The following is a 21536-nucleotide window of genomic DNA, read 5'->3' as shown; positions in this document are numbered from 1 at the left end:
GCCATTCCAAGGAAAGAGATATACATATGGTCTTGTTACAGAGTTTGGGGTTTTATTTATTAATTATTACGGGCGTTTATTATATTTGGAATAATGGCATGCATACAAGTTTATTATTTTTGTTTTATTCACGGCTGACTAGCCGTTATATCTGGGGGTTGGATATTATTGAGTTGCAGCGATTGCATATATGCACTTTGTACATAACTACAGACTCAACTTTTTTTTCGTCAATATACATCAGTTATTATATTACGGAATATTAATTGCCCATATAGAAAATGTCCTTAAACGCCCGGGAAATAACAGTATGCAAGATCGGAGTAGAGACAGCATTAAAGAAGTTTTCGTATAACGTTATTACTTGCTAAAAAAGAGTTAGCAGGAGGATCATTCAGATCAAGAGCCTCTAGTATCGCAATACATACCACTTCGTCTCCCAGCCCAGCGCTGGGCTTTTCTACCACTATCTCTTTCTCTTCGTCGAGAGAATTCTTCTCCCGCTTCTTCACCCTCCAAATCCCCATCTTCTTCGACTGTCTGCTTCTTCTTTTTACGCTTCTCAACCGTAAAAGTAATCTCGCCTTCTCCCATAAGTCCACGCGAGATAAAGGTGTTCTTGCCATTCTTTTCCTCATTCTCTTTCTCTTGCTGCTTTAACTCCTTCATCATCGACTCAAATGACTTTGATCTAGATTTCGCCGCAGACAAAGACGTTTTCCGAGAGCTGGATCCCTGTGATAACACATCTCCTGCTTTCTTCACTTTCATTTCTAAGTCGACCGGTTGTTTGGTGGCTTTTGAGGTGTTACGCTCTTTCTTGTACATTTTCTTGATTTGTGGTGTGCGGATCGGAGCCATTTGAGCAGATAGATATACAACGTCAAAGAAAAAGGGAAGAATGTATATACAAATAAATATATATTATAGCAAGGTTATAATATTTTCGTTTGAAATAGGTAGCTGGTCCCAAGATCGGAAATACAAAGTTAAAAGTTTCCAATTTTACTCTAGCTTTGAAACTTTTATTGCCTCTATACATACCAAAATAGTGGATACAGCTCTATATTACATTTCAAACACTATTTTGGAGCACTGATGTAAACTCTGTTCTCCCAACCTCACACGTACCTCAGACTCGATATGAACAATTTTGATTTCCCTTCGACAGTGAATTCAAAACTGTGACATTGCTATTTTATTTGCGGGCAGACATATCTCGCCTCTATTATATCAATTGAGTAACCTTAGCTTATTTAGCCGCTTGCAGTAGCGAATTATTAACCCCAATTACGCCGGCAGTCGAGGCTTTCTTGATGCAGATTCGATTACGACTCGTCCTTCTCTTTGGACTCTTGTGTGTTTCTTTGACTGCATTTGCATATGAGGACTTTGAAAACGAGGATGATATTCTTGAATTTGATGACGGCGCAGATGCTTTACTGCTCGCCGAGCATGCGCGCGAATCGAACGCCACGTTACAATGGGGACCGTATCGGCCAAATTTGTACTTTGGTATAAGACCACGAGGGCTGCCTGATTCTTTCTTGGCCGGATTGATGTGGTATAATACTGAATCTTATACCGGTATGCGGTTCACGAGACATGCGTGCGATACCAAAGATGATTTTCAGGGATATGGATGGGAAGCGTATGATCCGCGAAGCGGTGGGCGACAGGTGCTCTATGACAAGCAGAACAATGTTGACATAACTACTGAGTTTGTTAAGTATGGACCGAGCTGGGCATTACGTGTTCGAGGGGTGCCAAAGACTCCTGAGGCTACGATCTCTGTTGTTTTTTACTTTGGTACGCAGGGGTTGGCAACAAGTAGCCGCACGAGTGCCTATAACGCAAGAGGATATAAAGACGATGTAAAATACGAAGGTGCTATACCCGGTCTGGGAAACTTTCGAATGACGGCTACGTATGGTCCAGAATCTAATGCTGCTGCGGACAATACTCATCCGGTCGGCATGGCGCATCCTGCTGAAGCGTGGCACGCTCGGTCGCTGGGAGTTAATAGTGATACCATCTGGCGAGCGATGGACTATTACATGGCTGTAATGCAGGAGCAGATAAAAGAAGTTCAATCTACGTTTCCTCGCGAGGCTATGCCGGGTGCAGTGCCACTGTTCACGTTGTACGATACCCCAGAAGCTGGGAATCTGCACTTTCTGCAGCGAAATTTCAAAGGCGAATTCGAGTTTGATATTCTGTTTGATCACGAAGGAGAGACACCAATTACGTGTAGGTTTATGCGTTCTGAAGATCTGAGTTGAAAAATCTACTAATCTACGCTTGTTGTTAATAGCCGATAGAGTAACTTCTCTGCTAGATGCTACCGTTACTGAATTCGACGACCGATACTCTAAGGTTTTCCCGCATTCTGAGCCATTCAATTCACCGGAATATGAGGCATTTGGTAAATCATTGCTCTCTAATCATTTAGGCGGTGTTGGCTACTTTCATGGTACGTCACTCGTTGACAATTCAGAAGGAGCATATGATGATGAAGAGGAAGAGGAGTTTTGGAATAATAAAGGCGAGTCTGAAGTTGCTGAAGTTACGGCTTCAGAGCTATTTTGTACTGTACCATCGCGTCCGTTTTTCCCTCGAGGATTTTACTGGGATGAAGGATTTGGATTACTATTGGTGTCAAAGTGGGATCCAGATCTTTCCTTTGAGATTATCAAGAGCTGGTTCAATCTTGCCGATGAAGATGGATGGATTGCGCGTGAGCAGATACTCGGTGAAGAGGCGCGTAGTAAGGTACCTAAAGAGTTTCAGACGCAGTATCCTTCGTACGCTAATCCGCCAACGATAATGCTTTCTCTCGCCAGCCTTATCGAAGAAATAGAGGAGTTTGCTTACGCGGAACGCAAGGGGATACCGGTGCCGGCGAATGATGATACGCAGCAGCGACTGGTTAATTTCCCCGACTTGTCGCCGAGAATGGCATACTTACACTCTCCGGCTCTGGCCCGAGCTGCTTTGAAACGACTATATCCAATTTTCAAACGCCACTATAATTGGTTCAGACGCACACAAGCTGCAGATATACGATCGTGGCATAGTCCTGATGAGGCGCGTCCGCCGTCATGGACAGAGGGTTACAGATGGAGGGGAAGAACTCCCAACCACTGTCTGACTTCGGGACTAGATGACTATCCTCGAGCCGCAACACCTCATCCAGCTGAAATGCATGTGGATCTTATGGCATGGATGGGCGCTATGACGAATGCCATGATTAAGATTGGACGGTTTGTTGAAGCGCCAGTCGCGGACATTGAACGATATGAGATTATTCTAAAGGGCATATTGGGGAATCTGGAGGAGCTGCATTGGAGTGAAGATGAGGGAATGTACTGCGACCTTGCTTGGGACGCAGAGACGGAAGCTCGCGTGCATGAGTGCCACGAAGGTTATGTCACGCTTATGCCATTTCTGCTCGGCTTAGTACCCGCGCACAAGATTGGCATTATACTCGACAGGTTGTCAGATCCCGAGGGTGTTTGGTCAGAGTTTGGCATCCGCAGTTTGACTAAACGCGATGCCGCGTTTGGACAGGATGAGGACTACTGGCGTGGCGCAATCTGGGTAAATATGAACTACCTTGCGCTGCGCACAGCACAGGACTACTATGATGATGAGCAGACGAGCGTGACTGACCGTGCGAAGTTGAGTGATATTTACAGTAAGCTGCGCACGAATATTGTGCAGACGGTATACAAGCAGTGGAAGGAGACAGGATTTGCATGGGAACAGTACGAGCAGAGCGAGGGCAAGCCTAAGGGCGTGAAGCATTTTGCAGGATGGACGTCTCTAGTGACTCAGATAATGAGTATGGCCCCTGTTCTGGAGGAGTAATCATGATAATATATAGATGAGATAAAGTTATGGCAATAATAAGTAGTTTGCGATAGTACCATAGTGAGCACCTCCGACTATTGTCCCTTCCTCTGCTTCCTCTCTCTGATCCAGAACCGTATAAACTTGATCTATCTTCGTCATCATTATCATTTTCTGACTAGCAGCCAAGGCCTGGTCAATCCTTTGTACTCTGTCTCGTCAGCACTTCTGCTGCTGCTGCTGCTGCTGGTGACGTCATAATATGGTGACTAATTGAGTAGTCATACCCACCACATGACCCGCGACGTTGGGTGACGCCCGGGGCAGGCGCTGTGCTCCCCTCACCACTCCAGCCCTGCTTCCACTCTGCTCCTGCTTCCCCCATCCCCAATGTCCTACAATAGCCTGACCAACGCGCGTCCCGGCGGTAAGTGCATATGCTTCTTAGTTTTTCCGGTGCCGGGCTGAGCCGACACCCCGCTGTTCCCCTCATTGACCTTGCTAACACCCCCTTTGCCAGACCTTATTCGCGAGAAGGTCCACGATGGCCGCACTGGCGAGATCAAGGAGCTTTGCTACACTGAGTGCAAGATGGTTGGGAACGGCTCCTTTGGCATCGTTTTTCATACGAAACTGCAACCTTCTGGCCCCGAGGTGGCCATCAAACGTGTGCTGCAAGACAAACGTTTCAAAGTCGGTTTCTCCTTGTATCAAATCGTGCACTGCCTTCTTTCTCTCATTACTAACAGAATCCCTTTTTTAGAACCGTGAACTACAAATCATGCGTCTTGTAAAGCATCCTAACGTTGTCGATCTTATTGCCTTCTTCTACTCCTCCGAAACTGGTCGCTCATCTAACGCTTACGAGCGCAAAGACGACGCCTTTCTGCCCCCTCCCAAAGATGAGGTCTACCTCAATCTCATCTTAGAATTCGTTCCCGAAACCGTTTACAGAGCATCCCGTCACTTTTCCAAGCTCAAAACTACAATGCCCTTGCTTGAAATCAAGCTCTACATTTACCAGCTCTTCCGTTCGCTCGCCTTCATCCACTCTCAGGGCATCTGCCACCGTGACATCAAACCCCAGAATCTTCTCACCGATCCCAAGACTGGAGTGCTCAAGCTTTGCGATTTTGGATCGGCCAAGATCCTTGTTGCTGGCGAGCCTAACGTGTCATACATTTGCTCGCGCTACTACCGTGCTCCAGAGCTGATTTTTGGCGCTACAAATTACACGACAAAGATCGACGTTTGGTCCACTGGCTGCGTGATGGCCGAGTTGATGCTTGGCCAGCCGTTGTTTCCTGGTGATTCTGGTATTGACCAGCTAGTTGAGATCATCAAGGTTTTGGGAACTCCCACACGAGAACAGATCAAGACAATGAACCCTAACTACATGGAGCATAAGTTCCCTCAGATCCGACCACACCCATTCTCCAAGGTCTTCCGGAGAGGTCCTCCCGATGCCATCGATCTAATTTCTCGGTTGTTGGAGTACAATCCAAACCAGCGCTTGTCGGCGATCGAGGCGATGTGCCACCCATTCTTTGACGAGCTGCGTGATCCCTATACACAGCTGCCGGATTCTAGACATCCAGCTAACCCACCTCACGAGCTACCGCCGCTGTTCGATTTTTCTGTGCATGAGCTTTCGATCGCGCCAGAACTGAACGACAAACTTGTTCCGCCACATGCGCGAGCAGCGCTCTTGCAAGCAGGAATCGATTTGGACAATTTTACTCCTTTGACGCCAGATCAGATGAAGGTCACTCTTGAGTAAAGAAGTCGATTTTGCTCTATTGCTGAAAATTATTTGATTTTTTTATGAGGGATGAAAACATATTGATGTTTTATAATAATATTGCGAGTCGGTAAAGTAAAATATGTCTGGTTTTTGTTGCATAAAACGGGTTTCTCGTCGTCCTTTTTTTTCCTTGCTCTATGCGTTGCTTTATTGGAATTGGGTCTGTTTGTTTCCTATTTAATAAGTTCACTTTTTTTGCGTGTCGACTATTTATTTATATATATAATTTGACTGGCGTACTTGTGAAATAGGGTCTTTCTTCTTTTGATTTGAAGCTGTTTTGGAGATGTGTGTTTTTGCAGGTTTGTTATGCATAGTAATTTGCATGCCCATATTTCTCAGCCAGAGAATCAATTGAAGTTAAAATTTCGCGTGTTTTTTATTTTTATGTTATTATTTATTTCTATCATGAGGCTATCAATCTGTATTTTGTGCGTTTTGAGTCTTCCAAAATGTCTTTTTTCACTGGTTTTTATTTATTTATATTTTTCTGTTGTACCTCATGTTTTTGTTTTGTTTGCAATATTGAATATTTCGATCAATAATAGCAATAAGTACCAATTACTATTCATTTCCCTTTCTGTAAATTGGTCCGTTACCATATACGAAGAGGAGATTGCATAAGAGCAAAACGAGATTGCTTTATATGCTTATGAATAAACGAAAAAACAATTGATAATCTAATCCAAGCCGAAAAATCTCACCACAAAGGAGACGGGCGTCATGACCACCTGGTCTTCACGCGGAGAAATAGCGGTGATGATGATCACGCGGCATTTGCCGCGTGACGCATCTTACGAATTATATTGAGTCATGTATGTTTGTTAGCAGTGAAATTGTTGAATAGCTACTTTTACCTTTTTCTGTTTCATTTTTATGTGTGGTGATAGTGAGCTGCTGCAGATTAGTATCAGCCAGTGTAGAAACAAGCTGGATAAGCTGTCCTGTTCTTGCGGACGATTGCAGTAAATTTAAAGCTCACGTAAATAAATATGCATAAAAAACAATATCGACTAAACTAAGTAGTTCAGGATCTTCGGAAGGGTTGGAATCTTTTAAAATACGAAAAGCTGATTATCAAAATGCTGATTATCAAAATGCTGGCGTATGAATGATCGATCTTGGGATAAGTCTGCAGTACTTCCAAGTTCATGAAGTGCGGCTCATGACATGAAATTATTCAATTCTTATCAAGTATTATTATCTTCTACACCGCCAATATTCCAAGTATTAGCAATAAACTAAGCGAAACCAGTTAAAAAACTGGGTAATCAATTGAACCATGGACCTGATGATGGGAAAGTCTACTCGCGAAGGGGTTCGCGGAGGTCGCGCTGCCTTCTCATGGGAAGAAGTAAAATCAGACAAACAGCGTGATCATTACCTTGGTCATTCGATAATGGCTCCCATTCAGCGACTCGGACAGAGAAATGATGTGTTGTGGTATTCTAGAGATAAACAAAATTCTGGAGAGAATAACGAAGAAGAAGCTACGAATGATGAGGAACGACATAGGAGAAAGAAAGCTGAGGAGCGGATGAAGATTAAGGAGGCTGAAGAGCGAGCTTTGGCTGAGGCTCTGGGTGTACCATATGTCCCTAAAAACACGGTGTTTGAAGACAGAGATAGTAGAAGTCCGAGCATTAACAGAAGCCGGAGTAGAAGTCCGGGGACATCACGACGCGATCGCGAAAGACGACCAACGCGAGATCACGGTCGAAGACCAAGAAGAGACGACGATTCAATGAGAGACAGCCACAGAGTATCAAGAAGAGGAGAAGAAGAAAGAACATCCAGGCGAGATGAGCAACACAGAGAACATAAGCATCGCCACCATCACAGGCATCACCAGTCTCCAGATGACGACAGCTCAGAAACTCGCCACCGTCATCGCCGCACACATCATGCTCATCATAACCATCATCGTCATCGCGATGAAGAAGATCGTCAGCCGACCATCAATCAGAGCGAAGATAATATTCACCCGTCAAGGCGAGCTTTAGTGAGGGACTAAAAGTATAATTTACACAAGAAGAATCTATATAAAAAATCTGAAAATAATATTTACAAAACGCCCCTATGTAACTCTCCCAATATATACAGCTATAACTCTGCTCTGCTCTCTCGTCCACTCTCCACATTGACAGCAGTACCCATAGGAGTGCTTTCTGCCGTCATAGATTTGAACTTGTGTCTCAGTCGCAGTAATTCAATGATTTCAACGGGCGTGATTCCCTGTATTCGCTTCGCTTGTCCTAACGTAGCAGGCTGCACTTTATTTAACAAGACAGTAGCCTCTTTCGAAAACATTGGCAATGAAGTATAGTCAAACCCAACTGGCAATTCTAGCTCTTCACTTTCCATAAATGCTTTGATATTCATATTTTCACGCATGATTAGTCTATGATATTGCGCCTCAAAGCAAATCTTGTTAACAACTGCATCAGTCAACTCGTCCATTCTAGGAAATCCAAGACCGGACAGTAGCGGCTTACAAAATCTAGCTTGATGTTCCAGCATTTCAAACCCGGAGCGCTTTTCGGTTCCTTTAAATACGGGGATCGGATCATTTGGATCACCGAACGCAGTCCATGCCTTACAAGACATTTGTGTGCCTTTCAAGGTCGCTATAGCCTGTTCGACAAGTTCACTACTGTGCTTCGCACGTGCGTATCTTTCATCAGATACGACCCCATGCTTGTATCCAATTGGAGTTAATCGCGAATCAGCATTATCGGCGCGCAAACTTAGTCTAAACTCAGCGCGCGAAGTAAACATCCGGTACGGTTCTTCAACTCCCTTCGTAATCAAATCATCAATCATGACACCAATATACGCCTCGCTTCTTGATAAAATCATTGGCTGTTTATCGGTGCTCGCAAATCCGGCGTTAAAGCCAGCAAGAATACCTTGACCAGCAGCTTCTTCGTATCCCGTCGTGCCGTTAATCTGCCCCGCAAGATAAAGTCCATCGATAAGTTTTGTCTCAAGAGTTGGTTTAAGCTGCCTAGGATCCACAAAATCGTATTCAACACCATATCCAGGCTGCGTCATCGTGACATCCTCGAGACCTGGCATCGACCGCAGCACTTGCAGTTGCAGATCCGCAGGTAAAGTAACGCTAAATCCGGCCGGGTAGACCACATCTGTGTCAAATCCTTCTGGCTCAAGCCATATTAGATGTGCGTCCTTGTCCGCAAACCGGATGATTTTGGCCTCGATAGATGGACAGTACCGGGGTCCACGTACGGTCTCGCGGATGTGCAACGTGGTATGCAAGTTCTCTCTAATAATGTCGTGAGAACACGCGTTTGTGCAAGTAGTATGAACCGATAATTGCTCATCTAGAGCTACTCTGTCATGCATAAAACTGAACGGGGCGGGAACAGCACTTCCCGGCGCAGTTGGTAGTATACGTTTATTGATAGTACGCCCATCAAGGCGGGGAGGAGTTCCTGTTTTCATTCTTCCAAGTTCGAATCCTGCTTCGGCGAGCGTGTCACTGATTCCAAATGTAGCTGGCTCATTTATACGACCGGCTGGATAGAAATGTAATCCGATATGGATTTCACCCCCAAGAAAAGTGCCGGTAGTGATTATAATCTTTTTTGCCGGGATAATTTCTCCAGTATCGAGAATGACACCACGAACAACACCATACTGCTTATTAGTTGCTGCTTGGCTAGTATCATAAGCATAGTGTTCAATAATCAGGTCTTTCACACTACCTTCTTTTACTTGCAGACCTGGATAATTCAGAATCTCTCGCTGCATGTGCTTTTTATATAATTTCCGATCAATCAAACATCGCGGTCCCCAAACAGCAGCTCCTCTAGATGCGTTCAACATTCCAAAATACGTACCGCTCAAATCAGATACACGGCCCATAATCCCGTCCAGTGCATCGACTTCTCGCACGATATTTCCTTTCCCGACGCCGCCGATAGAAGGATTACAACTAGCAGTACCGATAGCCGAAATAGATTGCGTAAGTAGCATCGCCTTTGCGCCAGCTCGAGCTGCTGCAGTTGCTGCCTCGCATCCAGCATGTCCTCCCCCGATAACGATTACTTCGGGCGTATTCTGCAGATTTTTTGCGGCCTCGAGTACTGATGCGATGTTTTCGGCATGTATTGATATTGCGCGGGTGAATATGCGGGTGAATGAGTGACAAACAGCCAAGCGTCGCTTTGGAAAAAGCATTGCCATGGCTTATAGCTGCTAATTCTGATCTGATGGCTCCGTCGGTAAGTTTATCTATATATATATTTTGATTGCGGTGCGATTTTTAGATGGCAAGTCCAAACTCGTTGTAGCGGAGACGGCTGGCATCTTTTTTTTTGGAACTCCCAATTTCATTATTTTTTTGAAGCGAGGTTTCGGTCGCACATATTTATTTCATTCAACTCTAAACTTACATCATATACTCTGAAAATAGATACTGATGATAACGATAATAATGATAATAATAATAAAAATAATAATAACAATAATAACAGTGTTAAAAAAAGTCTCCACACGTCTGACTCGCGCTCAACAAAATGAATTTATAAACTGCGCATTAACTGTCCAACTAACTACTCCCACTCCTTCCCTCCCACTTCCAAGAATCCACAAAAAAAGAAAATTAAAAAAATCATATGCAAGAAAATTGAAAAACAATATATAATGTACAGGAAAAAGGGCGCCAGAGTATTCACAAGTAATTTACCCAATATCATATGCAATCATCATAATGTCATACCGCCGACCCAGTGTCACTCAAAATCCTGGGCAAATATATATCTAGTAAAGCGGTGTCACAAGCAATATATATGAAACCGGTCAGAAAAAAGACGCCTCACGGCTCTTACTGCTATTCCGACTACTGCTACCACTCCGCTTCCCAGCAGCTGCAGCAAGGTCGAAATCTGGATTGTAGACACTATACCGCTTACTTGAGCTCGTAGAAGACAAATGGGAATGCACAGTAGTATCCGTCGTCGTCGGCAACGCGGTAGCAGTAAAAGATGTCTGCGTTTCATCCTCAGACGACTCAAGATCAATAAGCGATGTCGACACTCCGGCCGGAGTCTCGCGCAACACACTGTATCCACTATACTCGCCTAGCGGATGATTTTTGCTCGGAGGTGATCCTCGAAATTCTGCCGAGTCAACACCAAGCGGCTCGTCAGGCGAGGTGGTGAAACTTGAGATATGGCGGATTGGAGGCGACGGAGACTGCTGAAGGGTGTCATCTTCCTCATCGTCTTCGTCAACGTAATCATTGGCGCTATCGCGCGAGTCGAACGTTGAAGAACGCGAATGTCGCCAATCAAATGTGTTTGATGCAGTCGCTGCTCTACTAGCACCCCGCTCAGAGACGACTGTCCTGTTTGTGACTTGACCCTCAACGGCCGACGGCTGCGGTGACCCCAAGCCGCGCTTAGAAGAACCTCCACTATGGCCACTGCCGCTGAGAATCTCCTCGCCAATAGCAGCTGACTTCAAATCTTTATAAAAATTCCAAAAATGACTGTTAATCCCTTCGGCTAGCTTCTTGCCCATGTATATCACCTCGTCGGCGCGAATCGGCACATTCGGATTATGACCCGACTCACCATCAAACTCAAACTCATCATTGTGCATCAAATACGGCAAGTCTTCTATCGGAGCTGGACTCGATGACAAGCTATCGCCAATACCGCGACCGGTAGGTGACTGATCAGCAAGTGAAGAAGTACGTGGCGGTGCCAGCGGGCGACCAGAAGGCGCTGTCTTGGGCGGACTCGGAAACGGGAAAGAAGATCCCAGCATGCGACCGGCGCCGCCAAACTGTTTGGTATCGGAGGCAACGGTGGCGGTAGCAGCCGTGCTAGTACTGCTGTTCGAGCTCGATGCCGAGGTAACACTGTGCCAATCAGCAGACGAGCGCGCTCGCACATGCGCATTGACATTCGAAGCTGCTGTTGACGCCGAGACTTTAGACGCATATTGAGATGCTGGCGGCGCGACACGACGCGAGCGGTCTTCGTGGGTGGAGTATTGGTGTTGAAGATGTTGCAGGTCTGCTTCGGCTTTTGCAAGTTCGGAGCGCAGTTCAAGTACCCGTCGCTCTTTGGCAGCGAGAAGAGTGAGGAAGCTGTCGGCTGCGTCGTCGAACAACGTTGAGTCGCGCGGAGGCTTTGATGGCATCTTTGGGGACACAAATAGGTCAGGCGCTTGAGGAGTCGGTCAGTGACACAGCTCTCTCAAAAAAAAAAGAGGTGATAAAACAGAAAAGCATACCAAATGAATCGTCTTCATTTACAGGCGTAGTGACTTCAGGCGGTGGAGCAGCTTTGGGAATAGAGAGCGAAAGACGGAATGCGCGCTGGCGACGACGTTCTCTAAGAGCGACCGACGGAGTAGTATTTGATCTTTGCGGTGTAGAAGTAGAGGACGAGACAGTAGGATGGACAATAACTGCAGGGGAAGAGGAAGTCGCAGGCTGAGCATCAGGCTCAGCGCGGATCTTGTCGACAAGACGGAGTTGGTAAATACGGTTGCCCGTGGTTGCCCGCAAAGAGGCAGAGCGGGCTATGCCAGGAACAGGCGAAGAGGAGTCCATTCGAATAGCGTGTCTGCTGCGGATTACAGCTCTCTGGCGATATGGATGACGAGTGGGTGTCTTTACCGGCGAGCGGATGCGTTTTCGCGGCGACTTGCTGTGACTACCGCTGCTTTTAGCTCCCGATTGTCTCCGTGCTCTCTGCGATTTAGACGGCGAGACCGCTACTGCAACCGGCACCAGCACAAGACTCACAAGCACAAATGCAGGAAGAAGAGGAACAGCAGCAAAGAGGGCCGACGCGAGCAGGGGCACTGGACCCGGACGCGGCGACGGCGCGGACTGCGGCAGCAACGACGTGATTCAAAGACGCGAGGCAATTGCGTCGCGAAAACACTCTCTTCTGCTGTGAAATATGCACATACACAACACACTATTCACTCTCAAACACTCGCTTGTCTTCTCGGAATTCAGTGGTGGGAAGAGGAAGAGGGATAGAGGCGGGGAAAGGTGAAGTACGCGGCCAGGAGTTGTTCCTGGCTTCAGCGTGCTTGTTGACACGCTGCTGAACACGCATGCCTTACACTAACCCCTTAAAATTTACATATTATTTTGGGTTTAGAAATTCCGGTCCGTTTCTGCGAGGTAGTTTTTTTTTTTTCGTGTCGGCTTTGGGCTGCTTCTTCACCTGTCTTCTCTATTCATACAATACTCAACTATGTCCGACGAACAGACTTTCATTGCTATCAAGGTATGTGTTTTACGTGTGTTGAATCAATTGAAGTGTTTGAATGCGTTTCTGACAAATAAATTCTCCAGCCCGATGGTGTCCAGCGTGGACTCATCTCGCCCATCATCTCCCGCTTCGAGCAGAAGGGGTACGATCTCTATAGTCTCTTTGCTATCATAGCCTTTCTAACACCTAAGCAGATTCAAGCTCGTTGGTATCAAGATTACCAACGCCACCGAGTCCCTTCTCCGTGAGCATTACGCCGACCTCACCACCAAGGGTTTCTTCCCTGGGTACGCCAAGTTTCCTTCTCAAAGTACCTCACTTCATTCTCAAACTAACAACTTCCAAAGTCTCCTGAAGTACATGCTTTCTGGTCCCGTCTGTGCTATGGTCTGGGAGGGTAAGGATGCCGTCAAGACCGGTCGTGGTGCGTATTCCCTTTTTCTTCTTTCGTTCATATCGTTGCTCACACTATAGCTTTCTCAGTTCTCCTCGGAGCCACTAACCCCCTCGCTGCCGTCCCCGGTACCATCCGTGGTGACTACGCTATCGTATGTCTCTTGTATTTTCTATTAATTAAGAAAAAAGTTCAAGCTAATTTTTCGAAAAACAGGATGTCGGCCGCAACGTCTGCCACGGTTCCGACTCGGTCGACAACGCCAAGAAGGAGATCAGTCTCTGGTTCAAGCCTGAGGAGATTGTTTCGTACACTCCCACTATCTTCAAGTGGATCTACGAGTAAATTTCCTTTTTAAACTCTAACTTTCTATTTTTGAAGTAGTTGTATTGATTGCGGTTACCGTGATTAAAAAAAGCTCGGGCAAATTGAACTAGCTAAGAGAGCATTAGCTATGTAGTTTTTTCTTTTTTTGTCAGAATTTTTTTTTTCGCTAGTGATAGTAATAGAAAAGAAAGACAAAAGCGAATTATCATGATTTTTATGATATTTATTGCCCTAAATCGAATAAACACGCAGATATGATAATATTGATGTACTGAGCCTACATTTACTCCATCCGCGACTACTATATGACAAGTGTAATACAAGAATTTGTTTCCTGAGACATAGAATGAGACCATATAAGAAAAAAAGTGATTATTTATGATGATATATATCCTTTTTATTTTTATTTTTACTTCTCCGAATTATACGTAAAAAAACTATGCCACAATTAATAAATAAAAAAAGATGATTACTTACTAAAGCGAGAGTAAGAAGAGGTAAAGAGCAAAGATATAAACCAAAATATCAAAAACCCCACGGCAACAACTATCATAATAAGATATGTATTGAAGAAGATGTAAATGTCAAATGTATGTGAGTAAATAAACAAATGGAAGTAAAGGAGATATTGCAAAACTCGGTCCTCGACAAGCAGAAAAGATAGAGAGTAATCAAAAGATATAAAAAAATAGCACTCGAATGAGATTTGAACTAAGTACAAATAAATCTTGTAGAGCTTTATACATAAATATTTTATATCAATATAAAGAACAAACGCACAGAAACAAAACTGTTAATATCTCTCTCTTTTCCCCCTACCTCTTCATATAAACCTAGTTTTTCCTATTTATTTATTTATTTATTTCTCGGGGAAAAGCTCCTCCTTGAGCGTGATGCCTAAATCCCACAGTTAGTCACCAAACACACAAGCTAAACCCTCTTTAAAGAATTAATGATAAAATGAACATACCCAATGACTGGCGGATTTCGCTCAGCTCTTCAAGGTACGCCTCATAGTGGTGCTTCGCAGGAACTTTCAGCTTGATAGCCTCAAACACGCGCACAGCGGTCGCGTAGTCGTCTGCACGGCGCGCGGCCTCGAGAGCCTTTACAATTACAGTCGGCGACGGGACGTGGTCGTACGAGAAGCAGTTTGTCAGAATTCTCTGCACCTCAAATGAATCGTATGCACCGTCGAACTCCTTCTCGAATCTGTAAAGACTGCAGTTAGTGTCTCACTCCTTCATTTCGATATCTGAATGCCATGTGCGTCTGAATGTGCGTAAGTGTCTCCACGTGACTTCAGTCCAGAGTTGTCATGGTTCTCCAAAACCAGAGATAAATAGCCACGAATTCCGCCACACTGTATCCAAAATAACAAGCCAACCACAGCTCTCCAAATTGGCAGTGCGCACACATTGCATTAGGCGCCTCGACAGCCGTATCCAGCGTCACAGATGAAATGGTCTGATTGATTATCGCATAATCTTTGATATTATAACTGTTATGATGTGTTGAAGAGGCTGAATAATAATTTTGTCGTAGATAAATGTTTCTGGCGTGAGGCTGCTGAATTGATCTGTTGTCGTTGTGTTGCGGTCGGAGCCAGTTCTCTCTGTCACTGTTTCCATCTAGGATATTCAAAATATAATCCTCTAATAAAATATTCAAATCAAAACAGATCAAAAAGGAAAGGTGAACTCCCGAACAAAAGTGCCTGATAAACAAGGAAGAGAAACCCTCAAGTTATCAGTAATAACAAATTTCTGATTGCGTGACTGCATTGCGAGTGATCTTATTTGACAGCAGCTTGTCGAGGACACCCTCGAGCAAGACAGATCACCTGCAACGAATTTGCTTTTAATATAGAATGAAAATCAAATATTCTGAGCAAAAGACAAGTGCAAGCCGTATGAAATTGATTAGAAGACGTGATTTGTCTGCTGCACGGCTTCTATTTTGAGAACTGGGCATTGCATGACTTTTGTCGAAATCGCGTTCTTGATCAATAAACCATGATGAATAAAAATAATCGCCAAAGGAAAACACAGCCTTTAATGATCTCCGGGTAACCCAGTTCTTGAAAACCTATTTATCCATTGCTCCAAAACTAACACATTACGCACATCCTTCCTCGTCGGTACGAAGAGAAAAAAAAAAGAAACGACAAAAGACACACATGAAATCAGCGAAAAAGACAGACGGAAATAAAACACGTACCTAGCGTTGTACTCGTCAAAAGACTCCTCGCCATGAGCAGAGTAGCATCTGACGGCGGTCGAGCGGACGACACGGGTGGAGGCAAGCACGGCGGACTTGTTAGCTCCAATCGGAAGCTGTCGCGCGGCGGGAAGTTGTCGTCGCAGAGCGGCGGATGCAGAAGACCGAATGAAGGAAGCCATTTAAAAAAAGAAAAATAGAGGAGAAAAATGAGAGAATGAAAAGCTGGAAGAGTGGAGAGAGCGAGGAAGAGAAAGAAGAGACGAGCGAAGGGCAAAGACGAGGAGAGGATGAAAACTCGGGTGAGCCCTTTGACGATGCGCTAACTGAGCCGGCGTGGTTCGATGGCTTATATTCCCTAACCCCAGAAATTTACTAGAAATGCATTTGGGCAGAGGCTGAAAAAGAGATTTTTGAGAGGATTCCGATGATCGTCTAGGCTTTGGCAAACCATTTAATTGTATCTACATTTGATTTGCAGACGCAGAATGGTCGTGGCTAGGAAAGGTCGGCTTACAGGATTACAGCGCGACGGTATTTATTGGGCTATGATGAATGTAAGCGACAAGCGGATGCTGACGACATTACTCTTAATTTAGTGCTGAGCCTGTATCGGTCATGTCTTCGCGCTATAAGAAAGAAGCCACCGGTACGTATTTACGATAGCCATATCAAAATAAATCTGAGACACTGACTATTAGATGTAGGATTCGAGGCAAAATTTCCTTCTCTTTACACGGTATGATCTCTCGCTGGCGTAACAGTAGCAGTATTCACAAGCTAATATAAGATCTGCAGAGAACAATTTGAACAACATCGACATATATTAAAATCGGATTTTACGACGGTCGAGTATTTACTGCGCCGAGGTCATAACCAACTAGAAACATACTCTAATGCTGGTGTACGGAATATTGGTGTTTGAAAAGGCACGACGGTCGAAGTTAGTGTAGATAGAAAAAAATAGATAATGATTTATATATATATATATACTACTATTTTGCGCATTAGACAATTCTACCAGAAATTTATAGACCTCTTTCTCTCCCCTTTTAATACAAATATGATTTAGAACTTCCCGCTATTCCATTTTGCAGCATTTACACCCATCTCAACAGCCGCCTCACCCCAGTCCTCACCATGGTTATGCGATTTTCCTTCGACGAGTCCGGCACGCGCGAGAGCCTGCTCCTCAGAAAGACACGCCAAAACACCAAAGACAACAGGCACTCCGAGATCTACCTGTATACGCATGAGAGCATGCGAGACGCTTTCGCAGATATACTCAAAGTGCATGGTCTCGCCCTTGATGAGACAACCGATGGCAACAATGGCATCGAAGGGTTTGGTGGCAGTAGTAGCAGCCGGAGGCGGCGTAGTGCTTCCACCGGAAAGAAGATCAACACCGGCCGATGACCCTGCGGTAGAAGTTGACGCCTGGATCTGCGAGGCGGCGTACATGCGCGAGACGGCGTAGGGAAGCTCATACGAGCCGGGGACGCATTCGACAACAATATTTTCGGGTTTCACGCCTAGAGCGAGAAGTTTGTCGGTCGTACCCTTGAGTAACTCTTTGATAACTTTTTCATTCCAGCGGGTGTGCACGACGCCGATGCGCAGGTTCTCGCCTGGAGGCAGAGACAAGTTAGCGAGATGAGGTCAAGACAGCTGTAGTACCCGCACAGCTGCAGGATACAGTGAGTGAGTTGAAAATCAAACATACCAGAGAACGTGGTAGCAATATGGCCGGGGCCCTTAAACTCGAATTCAGCCATTGAGTATGAAATAGGGTGTGAAATGGATGTGTGGGGGAGAGTAGAATGAAGACGTAGTTGATTGACTCGGCAAGCGGTCAGCGGGTCTAGAGAGCATAAAATAGATAAAATAGGGCGTTCACATATTACTCAGCATTTGCGCGTATGCTAATGTCAGCAGATCTAAATTAAGGTTTGAGTTAATTACTAAGTTATTAGTAACAGTATTTTTTAAACCCAAAAGAGAGTTTATGGGCTGATGTCAAGGAAAGGTAAGTTAAAGAGCAGAGCGTTGAGGTCACGGCGGCAAAATGGAGTGATAACCGACAGGAAAGACGATGACAGAGCGAAGACGAAGGCACAAATGCAGAAACGATGTATAATAGCTGATATAAGAAATAATATGAGAAATGATATAACAGAAGGAGGAGAGAATGCAGGCGAGACATTGAGCATGCGCTGCAGGAAAATTAGAATGAATCGGGTCAGAAAATCATCAGCTAAAAAAAACTAAAAAAAAACGGTATAGGTAAAAATCTCAAAAATTTGCCGTCGGAAAAGGAAGCTGCGAAGCGTTGAGAAAACACGCCGTGCTGTAATCTTATATTCATTTTTCTTGCCTGTGAGGAAGCAGCAATAGCTGATATAAATGTCAACTTATTGGTTAATCAAAAGCAATGGGATTTTGCGCCTAGCTGCTCTAATAAAGAAATTAAAGAATCTCAAACTACTTCGAATAAATCGCTCCGCCGCGTCAGCGCACTTCCTCCCTTGGCAATCAAGCTCCCCTATCTTCTATTATCTCTCGTCTTTTATCTCTCTTTATACACACCCCTAGCTATTTTTTTTTGCATCCACTCTATTTCTCCTGCCTCTTAATTTATTGAACATCTCCTTCTCTGACATTAGTGATCATAAATAATATCATCTCCGCACCGCATCCTCCGCCTCACCAGCTGCGGCTCGCCTGGACAAGGTAATTCAGACCGCTCTCAACAGTCTCCACAGCTTACAGTCAACAGTTTACAGGTTTATAGTCTATGTCTTATAGTCTATGTCAGAGTATGCTTCTATTGTTGTTGTTGTGATTGATATTATTATTATCATTATTATTATTATTATTATTATTATTAGTAGTAGTAGCAGTCAGTCAATACTCTTAATCTGTCATGCAGTACATATTAGCATCGTAAATCAAAGTTGAAAGCAACAAACACGATTATGAACAATTACAATATAGCACAGGACAGTAAAACAAAAAAAAATATTGAAGAACAAAAAACACATAACACAAAAAAGAAATAAAAAATAAAAATAAAATAAATACATAAAACGAAATCAATTTCAGAAGTGCCAGAATATAATACAATGCCATAATTATACAACGATCCAATCAATCTAAGGTTCAGATCTATCCGTCTCTATCCTCCTCTCACTTTTTCTTGAGCTCTATATCCTTAAGCGTCTTCACAAACATTGCCTTATTCTGCTCCATCATATCATCGCGCAGTTGCAGTATCCGTTTCTTCTTCTCCTTCCATACATTGGGTCCCATCCGACTAACCCGTGCCAACGTGTCGATCTCTGACTCGTCTTGCCCCTGCACCCACATAGCATCGGCTGGAATCTGCGTATATGCCTTCACAATCGCCTCATCTGCAATCAACGGCACTCCACAGATAACAGCCGTAGCAATCGACGACGACGCCTGATGTAGAGTGTATGCGGGACTGGCAAACGCAGGAATAATTCCAATCGCAGTCGACAAATGCGCAAAGTACTGTGGAAACTGCAAGTTGCGACGATAATGCACATGACTCTCAATCGTTTTCGGAATATCAAGCGGTCTTCCGGATCCAACCAAATGCAAATCAGCTTCCGGCATCGTTTTCACATAGTTGGCAAAAATCCGGTCATAGTCTCGACGCCAGGGCTCAAACTTTCCCGGGATGGCCGCGAACGGCTTTTTCGTATCAACCTCAGGATCAGTCTCAGCCATCTTGAGAACCGGATGAAGCACTCTTCCTTCATACTGCACATCCGGGGTCGACATAAACGTAGGAAATTTGTCGTGCACGTACTTTTGCACGTGTGGCGCAAGCGTGACAAATTCCCATTGACCTTTCTTCACCCACGGAATCATAAAGTTGATCTGCTCAGCGTACGGCGATTCACCATCTACACGAGGATCCCACTTGCTCGCCTCGTGCACAATGCATTGCACGTATGCGCCATTCTCAAGAAATTCAGTCAATTTGGCAGATGTGGTGTTAACGTCTTCCGGGCAACTGGTGAGAAAGATGAAATCGGGTTGTTTGCCAAGCGAAGTGATATTCTCAATGTCAAACATCTTTAGACCCTTGGGCTTGGCTGCCGCATCAAGAATCGGACGAACACCAAATCGATTGTAACCTTCGGCGAGCGCCCAGAGAGTCACATCAATTTTAGGAATAGACGATAGTACAGTAAGAAAAGGGAGAACGACTTCGAAATGATACCGAGGGCTGTTAATAAAGTAGACTGAAAGTGGTTTTTCCGACTTAGTTTCAGTAACGGCAACTGCCTTCGTCTCTGTCGAGAGCTCACTCGCCGCAGTAACAGGCAGCTCAGCTACTGGCTCGATGGCCGCAACAATGGGTTCTGCTACAGGCTCGGAGATTGGCTCAGTAGCAACGACGGGTTCAGTTACAGGCTCTGCAGAGGGCTCGGTTGTTGAGTTGGCAGAAGACTCGGCGAAAGGCTCAGCAGCAGGTTCCGCAACAGGCTCCGCAACAGGTTCCGCAACAGGCTCCGCAACAGGCTCCGCAACAGGCTCCGCAACAGGCTCCGCAACAGGCTCAGCAGCAGGTTCCGCAACAGGCTCCGCAACAGGCTCCGCAACAGGCTCAGCAGCAGGCTCAGCAGCAGGTTCCGCAACAGGCTCAGCAGCAGGTTCCGCAACAGGTTCCGCAACAGGCTCCGCAACAGGCTCAGCAGCAGGTTCCGCAACAGGCTCCGCAACAGTCTCAGCAGCAGGTTCCGCAACAGGCTCCGCAACAGTCTCAGTAACAGGCTCTACAACAGACTCAAAAGCCTTAACATTTGGATCAACAACAGTCTCAGCAGCAGGCTCCGTAGCAAGCTCGTTTGTTGATTTGGCAGTAGACTCGGCGACAGGCTCAGCAGCGGCAGGACTGTCAGCAGCAGGCTCCGGCTCAGAGACTGAGTTGGCAACAGGCGTGCTGTACTCTGCAGTCGGTGGCAAAAACTGTTCGTCTTTGATGCGCTCAAGCTCCTCAGATTTATCACCGACAATAGGGGTACCAGCAACAGCGGCGGGAGCTTGCTGCGGGTTAGCGGCGGGAACTTGTTGCGGGTTAGCGGCGAGCTGTTTTTGCAGTGGTGAGCCGGCTTCGATAGGAAGACTGACGCCGTCGGTGTACGGCCCTTCAGTAGAGGTACGGTAAAAGGAAGAAGTCGAGCCTGCGCGGTCTGAGGAGGAGCGACTGCTGGGAGGAGCGAGGAGGATGAAGAGGACGACGAGTACGGCGGCGACGCGGACAAAACCGCGTACCGAGAGACGCAGCGAGGGCATGGAGAAGAGAGACGAGACGGCTCGAGAGGAGCGCAGGGGGGGAGGAGGGTGGAGAGTCGAAGAGAAGACAGAGGTGAAGGCGGAAGAGGAGAAGAGGCGAAAGGTGGAAGAAAAGAGAGGTATATGGCGAGAAGGAGGGCTGCGCAGCCGAAAATAAGCTGGCGTCGCCGTTCTGGTTGCGCAAGCAGCTACCGGCGCACTCAGGCGACCCAGGGTGCGGCCGCAGGGTCAGGCTGGCAGTGTTGCGGCTGTAGACAGCTGCCAGATCAAACGCCAGAGTGAGATAAGGAATCACAAGACAGCTGTCGGTCATTGTGGCGTAGTCCATGCAAAAGTCTGTCGGAGG

General features: G+C 45.6%; 11 protein-coding genes across 11 annotated transcripts; 5 read left to right on the top strand and 6 right to left on the bottom strand.

Moving 5' to 3' along the window:
• Positions 1–103: 103 nt before the first annotated feature.
• V2V93DRAFT_403192 (uncharacterized protein) lies at positions 104–964 on the bottom strand. Its single transcript, XM_066912618.1, has 2 exons — positions 429–964; positions 104–367 (listed from the first exon to the last, which is right to left on the bottom strand). The coding sequence occupies exons 1-2, from the start codon at positions 859–861 to the stop codon at positions 336–338; spliced, it is 465 nt and encodes a 154-aa protein (XP_066767828.1). The 5' UTR covers positions 862–964; the 3' UTR covers positions 104–335.
• A 30-nt stretch (positions 965–994) lies between these two features.
• Positions 995–3905, top strand: V2V93DRAFT_363974 (glycoside hydrolase). The gene is made up of 2 exons (XM_066908742.1): positions 995–2250; positions 2315–3905. Exons 1-2 carry the CDS (start codon positions 1317–1319, stop codon positions 3868–3870), a joined length of 2490 nt encoding a protein of 829 aa, XP_066767827.1. The 5' UTR covers positions 995–1316; the 3' UTR covers positions 3871–3905.
• A 261-nt stretch (positions 3906–4166) lies between these two features.
• Positions 4167–5799, top strand: V2V93DRAFT_114115 (kinase-like domain-containing protein). Its single transcript, XM_066906763.1, has 3 exons — positions 4167–4279; positions 4373–4545; positions 4616–5799. Exons 1-3 carry the CDS (start codon positions 4243–4245, stop codon positions 5630–5632), a joined length of 1227 nt encoding a protein of 408 aa, XP_066767826.1. The 5' UTR covers positions 4167–4242; the 3' UTR covers positions 5633–5799.
• A 919-nt stretch (positions 5800–6718) lies between these two features.
• Positions 6719–7732, top strand: V2V93DRAFT_363967 (kinase phosphorylation protein-domain-containing protein). The gene has a single exon (XM_066908741.1). It carries the CDS (start codon positions 6939–6941, stop codon positions 7668–7670), a length of 732 nt encoding a protein of 243 aa, XP_066767825.1. The 5' UTR covers positions 6719–6938; the 3' UTR covers positions 7671–7732.
• On the bottom strand, positions 7667–9982 carry V2V93DRAFT_363966 (glucose inhibited division protein A-domain-containing protein). Its single transcript, XM_066908740.1, has one exon. The coding sequence runs from the start codon at positions 9863–9865 to the stop codon at positions 7760–7762; it is 2106 nt and encodes a 701-aa protein (XP_066767824.1). The 5' UTR covers positions 9866–9982; the 3' UTR covers positions 7667–7759.
• A 111-nt stretch (positions 9983–10093) lies between these two features.
• On the bottom strand, positions 10094–12720 carry V2V93DRAFT_363964 (uncharacterized protein). Its single transcript, XM_066908739.1, has 2 exons — positions 11924–12720; positions 10094–11856 (listed from the first exon to the last, which is right to left on the bottom strand). Exons 1-2 carry the CDS (start codon positions 12243–12245, stop codon positions 10481–10483), a joined length of 1698 nt encoding a protein of 565 aa, XP_066767823.1. The 5' UTR covers positions 12246–12720; the 3' UTR covers positions 10094–10480.
• A 70-nt stretch (positions 12721–12790) lies between these two features.
• On the top strand, positions 12791–14000 carry V2V93DRAFT_363962 (nucleoside diphosphate kinase). The gene is made up of 6 exons (XM_066908738.1): positions 12791–12936; positions 13005–13063; positions 13116–13208; positions 13269–13345; positions 13405–13469; positions 13532–14000. Exons 1-6 carry the CDS (start codon positions 12904–12906, stop codon positions 13658–13660), a joined length of 456 nt encoding a protein of 151 aa, XP_066767822.1. The 5' UTR covers positions 12791–12903; the 3' UTR covers positions 13661–14000.
• Positions 14001–14017: 17 nt separating this feature from the next.
• On the bottom strand, positions 14018–16141 carry V2V93DRAFT_363960 (cytochrome c oxidase subunit VA-domain-containing protein). The gene is made up of 3 exons (XM_066908737.1): positions 15863–16141; positions 14613–14854; positions 14018–14539 (listed from the first exon to the last, which is right to left on the bottom strand). Exons 1-3 carry the CDS (start codon positions 16042–16044, stop codon positions 14502–14504), a joined length of 462 nt encoding a protein of 153 aa, XP_066767821.1. The 5' UTR covers positions 16045–16141; the 3' UTR covers positions 14018–14501.
• A 151-nt stretch (positions 16142–16292) lies between these two features.
• V2V93DRAFT_363956 (complex 1 protein-domain-containing protein) lies at positions 16293–16857 on the top strand. The gene is made up of 4 exons (XM_066908736.1): positions 16293–16396; positions 16462–16511; positions 16570–16601; positions 16661–16857. The coding sequence occupies exons 1-4, from the start codon at positions 16351–16353 to the stop codon at positions 16785–16787; spliced, it is 255 nt and encodes an 84-aa protein (XP_066767820.1). The 5' UTR covers positions 16293–16350; the 3' UTR covers positions 16788–16857.
• Positions 16832–17584, bottom strand: V2V93DRAFT_363955 (6,7-dimethyl-8-ribityllumazine synthase; the record flags this gene model as incomplete). The annotated part of the gene is made up of 1 exon (XM_066908735.1): positions 16832–17584. A coding segment is annotated over exon 1 (380 nt), but the record flags the coding sequence as incomplete, so codon positions are not given.
• A 1257-nt stretch (positions 17585–18841) lies between these two features.
• On the bottom strand, positions 18842–20393 carry V2V93DRAFT_363950 (uncharacterized protein). The gene has a single exon (XM_066908734.1). It carries the CDS (start codon positions 19964–19966, stop codon positions 19049–19051), a length of 918 nt encoding a protein of 305 aa, XP_066767818.1. The 5' UTR covers positions 19967–20393; the 3' UTR covers positions 18842–19048.
• Positions 20394–21536: the final 1143 nt, after the last annotated feature.

This window comes from Kockiozyma suomiensis (assembly GCF_038497685.1).
Source record: "Kockiozyma suomiensis strain NRRL Y-17356 unplaced genomic scaffold V2V93scaffold_2, whole genome shotgun sequence".
In the NCBI taxonomy this organism is placed as follows: domain Eukaryota; kingdom Fungi; phylum Ascomycota; class Lipomycetes; order Lipomycetales; family Lipomycetaceae; genus Kockiozyma; species Kockiozyma suomiensis.
Note: the sequence above shows the minus strand (reverse complement) of the source record. Positions and strands in the feature narration are given on the sequence as shown.

Excerpts from the sequence above, each read along its gene's own strand:
- V2V93DRAFT_363974 (XM_066908742.1), top strand. The coding sequence starts at position 1,317 with ATGCAGATTCGATTACGACTCGTCCTTCTCTTTGGACTCTTGTGTGTT. Across the intron at positions 2,251-2,314 it reads AGGAGAGACACCAATTACGT|CCGATAGAGTAACTTCTCTG; the intron begins GTAGGTTTATGC and ends TGTTGTTAATAG.
- V2V93DRAFT_363966 (XM_066908740.1), bottom strand. The coding sequence starts at position 9,865 with ATGGCAATGCTTTTTCCAAAGCGACGCTTGGCTGTTTGTCACTCATTC.
- V2V93DRAFT_363956 (XM_066908736.1), top strand. The coding sequence starts at position 16,351 with ATGGTCGTGGCTAGGAAAGGTCGGCTTACAGGATTACAGCGCGACG. Across the intron at positions 16,512-16,569 it reads CTATAAGAAAGAAGCCACCG|GATTCGAGGCAAAATTTCCT; the intron begins GTACGTATTTAC and ends TATTAGATGTAG. Across the intron at positions 16,602-16,660 it reads AATTTCCTTCTCTTTACACG|AGAACAATTTGAACAACATC; the intron begins GTATGATCTCTC and ends TAAGATCTGCAG.
- V2V93DRAFT_363962 (XM_066908738.1), top strand. The coding sequence starts at position 12,904 with ATGTCCGACGAACAGACTTTCATTGCTATCAAG. Across the intron at positions 13,064-13,115 it reads TCCCGCTTCGAGCAGAAGGG|ATTCAAGCTCGTTGGTATCA; the intron begins GTACGATCTCTA and ends ACACCTAAGCAG. Across the intron at positions 13,209-13,268 it reads ACCAAGGGTTTCTTCCCTGG|TCTCCTGAAGTACATGCTTT; the intron begins GTACGCCAAGTT and ends CAACTTCCAAAG.
- V2V93DRAFT_363960 (XM_066908737.1), bottom strand. The coding sequence starts at position 16,044 with ATGGCTTCCTTCATTCGGTCTTCTGCATCCGCCGCTCTGCGACGACAA. Across the intron at positions 14,855-15,862 it reads TTTGACGAGTACAACGCTAG|ATTCGAGAAGGAGTTCGACG; the intron begins GTACGTGTTTTA and ends CAGTCTTTACAG. Across the intron at positions 14,540-14,612 it reads CGAAATCCGCCAGTCATTGG|GCATCACGCTCAAGGAGGAG; the intron begins GTATGTTCATTT and ends TGTGGGATTTAG.
- V2V93DRAFT_363967 (XM_066908741.1), top strand. The coding sequence starts at position 6,939 with ATGGACCTGATGATGGGAAAGTCTACTCGCGAAGGGGTTCGCGGAGGT.
- V2V93DRAFT_403192 (XM_066912618.1), bottom strand. The coding sequence starts at position 861 with ATGGCTCCGATCCGCACACCACAAATCAAGAAAATGTACAAGAAAGAG. Across the intron at positions 368-428 it reads CTGGGCTGGGAGACGAAGTG|CAAGTAATAACGTTATACGA; the intron begins GTATGTATTGCG and ends ACTCTTTTTTAG.
- V2V93DRAFT_114115 (XM_066906763.1), top strand. The coding sequence starts at position 4,243 with ATGTCCTACAATAGCCTGACCAACGCGCGTCCCGGCG. Across the intron at positions 4,280-4,372 it reads GACCAACGCGCGTCCCGGCG|ACCTTATTCGCGAGAAGGTC; the intron begins GTAAGTGCATAT and ends CCCCTTTGCCAG. Across the intron at positions 4,546-4,615 it reads TGCAAGACAAACGTTTCAAA|AACCGTGAACTACAAATCAT; the intron begins GTCGGTTTCTCC and ends TCCCTTTTTTAG.
- V2V93DRAFT_363950 (XM_066908734.1), bottom strand. The coding sequence starts at position 19,966 with ATGTTTGACATTGAGAATATCACTTCGCTTGGCAAACAACCCGATTTC.
- V2V93DRAFT_363964 (XM_066908739.1), bottom strand. The coding sequence starts at position 12,245 with ATGGACTCCTCTTCGCCTGTTCCTGGCATAGCCCGCTCTGCCTCTTTG. Across the intron at positions 11,857-11,923 it reads AAATGAAGACGATTCATTTG|CGCCTGACCTATTTGTGTCC; the intron begins GTATGCTTTTCT and ends CGACTCCTCAAG.